The sequence below is a fragment of the Pyxicephalus adspersus genome, chromosome 5 (assembly GCF_032062135.1).
Source record: "Pyxicephalus adspersus chromosome 5, UCB_Pads_2.0, whole genome shotgun sequence".
NCBI classification, from domain to species: domain Eukaryota; kingdom Metazoa; phylum Chordata; class Amphibia; order Anura; family Pyxicephalidae; genus Pyxicephalus; species Pyxicephalus adspersus.
This window is the reverse complement of record NC_092862.1, coordinates 143515103-143522448: the sequence shown is the minus strand read 5'-3', so window position 1 is coordinate 143522448 and position 7346 is coordinate 143515103. Positions and strand designations below refer to the sequence as shown.

The following is a 7346-nucleotide window of genomic DNA, read 5'->3' as shown; positions in this document are numbered from 1 at the left end:
AACTGCCCCTGATTTCGAGGGACTGTCCCTCTTTATACCCCCAACTGCCCCTGATTTGGAGGGACTGTCCCTCTTCATACCCCCCAACTGTCCCTGATTTGGAAGACTGCCCCTCTTCATACCCCCGAACTGCCCCTGATTTGGAGGGATTGTCCCACTTCATACCCCCCAACTGCCCCTGATTTGGAGGGACTATCCCTCTTTATACCCCCCAACTGCCCCTGATTTGTAGGGACTGTCCCTCTTTATACCCCCCAACTGCCCCTGATTTGTAGGGATTGTCCCTCTTCATATCCCCAACTGTCCCTGATTTGGAGGGACTGTCCCTCTTCATACCTCCTAAATGCCCCTAATAAATTGTCATTTTGCACAAAACCCTCATCAAGCCATTTTATTAAACCTAGTGATGAAAAAAGAACACTTGCCCATTTACCCAATTATTTATTGGATTCATTTTTTAGCGTCAGAAAAATGGGGACAAACCAGGGGTGTGCCTTTATTATTTAGGCTAATAAGTGTCCCTCAACCCCCCACTATTATTCCCGCCATAGAACCTTCCATCATCTCCAGCAATCACTAACAACACCCATCTAGCCCGGCCATGATGTAATGTCAAAAACTTGGAGTTCCCGAAAAATGAACAATAAAAAGCACCATCAACCACACAACTATTTCAGCCTCTTCAAAATATATTTTAAGCTTTTTTTTTGGTTTGTTTCATCAAGCAGAAAGAGAAATCCCCATGAAGGGGGTATCCAGTGCCTCAGCTTGGCCATAAGAAGGACCCCCGCCGTGGGCCCTTGCTGATGTTTGGTTGAGTATATGATAGGATATCTTTGTATAAGTAATGTTCAGTCTCTGTCCCTATGAACTGGTTGGCCCAATGTTTTTCAGCATAAACTCAGAAAGGAGTTCTTAGAAGTGACATTATCACCCTTTTGGCAGGGACACCTGGCCAACAACGGTCCCAACCCCTATCTCCGTATGGAGAGCTGGCTCAGCAATCCCAGCCCGCGATAACACATTAGGCAGCGGCTTCTGAGCAGCCGGCACTAAGTGATAAACTTGTCAACAATTCTCGCCTGCTGCACAATGAAAATATAACACAACTGCAAGCAAGAGATAGACATCACTGCAGCGTGTGTGAGGGCCCGACCTAGAAAATTGCTGGGTGAGTTACATTATTGGTGGTTAGAACAAATACCCAGAAATTCCAAATCAATTTTTATTCAGAAATGTTCTATGTTTCATAGATTTGAGGTGTATACCCATTTATTAGAAATATTGAGTCATGCACGGGTAAGGCAGCATTATATTAAACCAAAGCATATAAAATGCATTGCAACATGCAACAAAAACCTGCTCAGCAATATAATGCATGGTACAAATGGCACCGAAAGCAAAATACACACATTGCACAAAAACCAGGGTATACAATGTGTATGTGGTGTGAACCTTCCATTACTGCACAGGTATTAAAATTGAACCCTTCACACCTCCTAGCTGCCCCTGATTTGGGGTGATTGTCTCTTTTCATACCAGGTATTAAAGTTGAACTCCATGCAGATGCAAAAAGATACAAATTCATGCAGCTCTGCATTCATAGTTATATTGAAAAAAGACATAAATCCATCAAATTTAACCACTAGGCAAATAAACATATCCCAGATAAATCCCTATGGCTGATCCAGAGGAAGGCAAAAAAACTCTTATATACCCCTGGGTACAATTTGCTCCAACAAGGGAAAAAAAATCCTTCCTGATCCTATGAGATAATCGGATGTTCCCTGGATCAACGGTCACTGCTATCTTTACATTAAAGCCTTAATCCCCAGTTATATTCTGTGCTTCTAGAAATCATCCAGCTTTTTCTTAAAGCAATCTATAGAACTTGCTGAAACTACTTCCTGAGGGAGCCGATTCCACATCAGTGCTCAACCCAGACATTTTTTTTAAGCCGGGTGGGAAGAAATTGTAGGTGGGTGGCAGACCCTGTATCGTGACCAAACTCTTTAGTAACCAACCAAAAACAGCCGGGTGGGTGCAGAAAAGTGCCGGGTGGTGCACCCAGCTAAAAGGGCCTGGGGAGAACCCTGCACAATTTCACAGACCTAAATTCAGCAAAACAAATGAAATGCAATGCAAGCAAAGTAAGTAACGGATTTTGATCTGGTGTTAGATTGGTGGAGGAAGAAGCAACACAAGGATGAACATTGAACTGATGATAGGAGAGAGCAGAGTGACAGAGAGAGCTCATCAGTCTGCTGCTTCTCCTTTTACTGTCCAGGCACAGTGTGGAGGGGGTGACCTTTAATGTCATAGGAAAGGTATCAGGGCTGTTCTGTGTGGGCTGTGCAAATCTTACAAATGCACAATGTGTATCAGCAGCTTAGAGGAACATTGATCTGAACATTTTCTCTTTATAAAAAACAAGGACTGCTCACCCTAAAATCAAACAAGCCATATATACCATTACACAATGTGCTACCATTCTGGTCATTGCAATAATAAAAAATGATCTTTATCCAACCCTATAATAATGTGACGCGCCCAGAGCTGCCCGCAGTGCCCTTCGCACACTTACTGTTTGCTTTGCTGTTTATTGCTCTTGGCTCCTTTAAAAGGCCAACAGCATTAACATGACAGCCGGTGTCATCCTGCCAGCACCGCCACCGACTGAGCCGGATGGAATGTGGGCGATCCGACACAATAAACGAGTCCAGATAATGGGAGAGCAACAGCATGCAGAAAGTGAGGACCTACAAAACTGATCACATTTATCTACAACTAAGGGGCACCGGGATTGGCATCATACGGGAGATCATGGGTATTAGACTGCAGGTCCAGTTTTCTCTCCAGCTCCTTTTAGCGGGGCGCACCACCCGACACTTGTCAGTAACCACCCGGCTGTTTTTGGATGGTTACCGAAAAGTTGGGTCACAATACAGGGGCCACTACCCGCCTACAGCTTCTTCCCACCCAGCTTAGGAAAATATTCTAAAGAGGATACGGAGTTCCTACCTAAATGATTTAGTTTCTCCTACAAATTCTGCCAACTCACTGTGAGAAGGACTGCGGACCAGGAACAGCCCTCAGCATTGAAGGATATAACTGAATACTGGCACCAAGCCCCACCTACCCCACCAATACCCCTACCTCACCTGTGCCCATACAACCTACAAATACCCTTACCCCTAAAGCAGAGTTTATTTACCAGGGTTACTCCAGAGATTGCTGGGGGTTCCTTGACCAATGAGGAGTTTGCACCTCTCAGGTCAGTATAAGTGACCCCAATGATCTTTTTGGCTATCTGTAAGGGTGACATTCTTCCCAATGGCCAGCAATGTAAGAGGAATTCTTCCCACTGACCCCCACACTAATATACTGTGATCTGTGGATATAATAATAATTATAGCCGGGGGTTCCCCAAGAAAATGGATGAGAAAATCAGAACTTGCTCAATTCTCACAATTTTTTTTGTCTTTGGCTGCAGTTACTGGGCAGTCAACAGCCAATCAACCGCCAGTTCATAGTTGAATTTTCACGGATGCCCCCTACAGAAATTGCACCCTTTTATCACCATCAGTGTGACCCTAAACCTTAATCCTCCCCCCCCCCCCCATATATAACTCTGAAGACTTGTCCAACCTACCTACCTTTATAAATCTGTTAATCCTGCCAGAAATCCAAAGCATACCTAACTTTCCGTGCATTCTGCCTGTGCTCCGTTCTCATTAACTTATATTATTATTTATCAAAAATATTGAACCCTTGCTTGGAAAATTTCAGTGAGAAATTTTTTAAAAACATTTTTTTTTAATTACATCGTTGTGGTCTATTATTTCATTATATTTTATAATTATGATATATAAATATGTAATAAATTATAATTTATGATTATAATATAATAAATAAATATAATTATGATACCCGGGAGTTAATCCTAAGAATTACAGGCCCACAATATAAACAAAAATTTCTATGCAAAAAAAATAGGATCACTTTTTGCATCAAAAAACTGACAGAATGAGAACGCCAGGGGGGTTATTATTATCGCCCTGAGGTTACAAAACATTTCTCAGTGTCCTGTAGACTTGTCCTAGGGTGACAACCCTGTCCTTTAGATACAATACAGTAAGAGGGTGTTGTCACCTTAGGACAAGTAGTAAGTTACTGGCAGGATCATCAAGGTGGGCCTATTGTCTACTAAAACTGTGATATTTATACATATATGATCCCGTTTATTAAAGAGGGGATCAGCAGAAAAGGCAAAAGCTCCAATATGGGGTGGTGGATCAGAGTTGGGGGTAAATATTATGAATGTACCCAGCAGCATCTAATCCCCTTCATCTTCATTTATAGCATTAAACTCCACGGGAATAATTGGAAAGCAATGCCCCATAATCCCCTAGAATGCCCCCTAATATTATAAAGCACAATAATGCGAGTGCAGCTACTTGAAACTACTACAACCCCCAGGAACGCAGCAGCGACCGAAGTTCCCAGCCCCATGCAGCTTTCTGTTGCAGGGTCAGATATTTCCAGAAAAGCTGCAGTTTTTCCACTGCTGATCGCTCAGTAAAGACCAAAGCACAAAGTAAATGGAACGCTGGCATTGTTTTGGAGGTGACATGACAAGCATGCTGACAACATATCCTCCAACCTTACGGAAGGATTTTATTATTATTATTATTAAACAGGATTTATATAGCGCCAACATATTACGCAGCGCTGTAGATTTCTTGGGATTGACACACAGGGGATCAACTGGAGCAGCAACATCACAAATCCAACACAAAACTTTGTTTTACAAAAAGTTATTTCCAGTCCAATGAGATTTAACAATTACAATCACATGGATAAAATTAAAGATCCTCATCCTGGTGTGTCGCTGACCTCTTGTAGAACTACAAGTCTCAGCAAAGCACAGATCCCCAACCTGACAGCTGGATAGCCGAGCAATATCTGCTATCTGTATCATACACAGTCATCCCTGGCGTTTATCAGTGACTCAGAATATTTGTCCTGGCTGTTAGATTTGGCACAGAACGCACTGCCATTCCACCAACAGGAAAAAACATGCAATGCTGCTTTAGTGCAAATGCGACTACTGTGCAAGAAACAATGACTGGAATTCCCACACACTGCCAGATGCCACCAGTGCCCCTTCACGCTGCCAATCTGCTCTGATTGCAAACTATTATCGGGGGGGATGGACATTTTTATTGCCCCATTGGAAGTTCACGGCGCTTGTTCTGTAACACAATCAGTACACACACGACAATTTTCTTGTGTTATTGATGATTTGACATCTGCCAGGAGTTGTTCACTTGCCAAATGACAGCGCATCCCAAATGCACCCTGGACCCATGGAAAGTTTGGGGTGATTTTACTTTGAATTAACTTATTAAAAGAAAAAACAAAAGTGTAACAGGATAAGCTTTGGACAATACTAAAGAAAGCCCACTACATGCATCAAAAATAAGCAAAAGCCGTCTTACAAATTTATGTTTTCACTTTGTTTATTTTGGAGCCCCCCCATGGCATCTAATATAGTTAGAGGGCTGGGGGTACTCATGTTATATAATGAGGACCCCCTCGTTTTAATGGGTGGGGGTGCACCTATTCAGTATACAGAGGGTCCCTATCTGATATATTGGAGTTCCCTCATTTCATACATCAGGGGTCCCACATAGGAAACATCAGGGGTCCCTCAATAATTACAAAAGGGGGTCTCACATTTCATAAACAAGGGTCTCTTATTTGATATCACTGGAGTTCCTTATACTGGGTACTCTGATACATTGGGGGTCCCACATTATATACATTGGGGGCCTCTCATATTATACATTGGGGGTTATTCATATGACACATTGGGATCCATCATCTGATACATCGGGATTCCTCAAATGTGTCCCCCACACTTTACATTGGGAAATTCTCACCCTATACATTGGGGGATTCCAATTCTTTACATTGAAGTTCGCTCATACTATATATAGGGGTCCAATTCCTATACACCAGGGTCCCCTTAACCTATACATTGGGGTTCATTCTATATACCGGGAATATCTTCATCCAACACATTGGAGTCCCTTAATATAAATAGTGGGGGGTTCTTGCATTCCATATATTATGGGTTTCCACATCCATCTTACACATTGGGTAGTCTCATCCTATACATTGGGGGATTCCCATCCATACTATAGATTGGGGGTTCCTTCCTCCTATTATGATAATGATTATTATTGTTATTATTAATAATAAACTAATTTATATAGTGCCAACCTATTAGGCAGCGCTGTACATTAAATAGGGTATTTATTGGAGTGCTCGATTCCCTAAACCCATATATTGGAGTCTTTCATTCTATAAACTGGGAATTTCCTCATCCTATACATTGGGGTCCCCCCTCCATACTGTATATTGAGGGTTCCTTTCTGCTATTATGATAATTATTATTACTATTATTATTATTATTATTATTAATAAACATATGTATATAGTGCCAACATAATATGCAGCGCTGTACATTAAAAAGGGTATTTATTGGCGTCCTCCTTTACATTAGGGTTCCCTTAACCCATATACGGGGAATTTCTTCATCCAACACATTAAAGTCTTTCATCATATATACTGGGGTTCCCCATCCATATAATATACTGAGGGTTCCCAATCCATATAATATATTAAGGGGTTCCCAATCCATATAATACATTAAGGGGTTCCCCATCCATATAATATAATAAAGGGTTCCCCATCCATATAATATATTAGGGGTTCCTCATCCACCCCAGATTTGGGGGTCCCCCATCCTATTGGTCCCATCTGACACATGCATTGTGTGTTTTCTCCCCCAGCCATAGGAATAATAAAATGTCCACTTACCGAGCTGACCATGGCAGCCAGGCACAGCAGCAGAGGTAAGTATTCCATAGCGGCAGATCCTTGCACTTCTGCCGGTACTTTGTAATCACTTTGTATAGAGCTCCCAAGAAGTGTGAACAGGTGCAGATCCTCACTGAGCCATGTAGTGCACTTATCCAGTGATCCGGGCAGAGTGAAGGGGAAGCCGCCCAGCGCAGCGCTCAGCTCCCAGCCTGCCCATTGCTCCGAGCTTTTCATTAAGAAATCAAGCAGAAGCAAAGCAAGCCCCGCCCAGCCTGGACTCCGGAGCCAATGGGAGCGGGGCAGGGGCGGGGCCTGATGGATGTTGGCGTGTGCGAGTCTGCAGCGGGCAGTGCGGGGAGCGCAGGTGAGAGCTGCTGGGTGGGGAGGGGCTGGAGGAGAGAGGACCCGGCATACACAACTCGGGGGGAATACACCCCTCATAATATAAATGGGGG

At 43.0% G+C, this 7346-nt stretch overlaps 1 protein-coding gene across 2 annotated transcripts in view; it reads right to left on the bottom strand.

Moving 5' to 3' along the window:
* The window catches only part of VIPR1 (vasoactive intestinal peptide receptor 1), a 169792-nt gene extending 162694 nt beyond the window's left edge, over positions 1 to 7098 (bottom strand). Inside the window, exon 1 of one of the 2 annotated variants that reach the window (XM_072412988.1) lies at positions 6889 to 7098. In XM_072412988.1, the coding sequence (XP_072269089.1) occupies positions 6889 to 6936 (48 nt within the window). In that variant the 5' untranslated portion in view covers positions 6937 to 7098. The remainder of the gene's footprint in view (positions 1 to 6888) is intronic. The other variant, XM_072412989.1, reaches the window with a different exon arrangement.
* Positions 7099 to 7346: the final 248 nt, after the last annotated feature.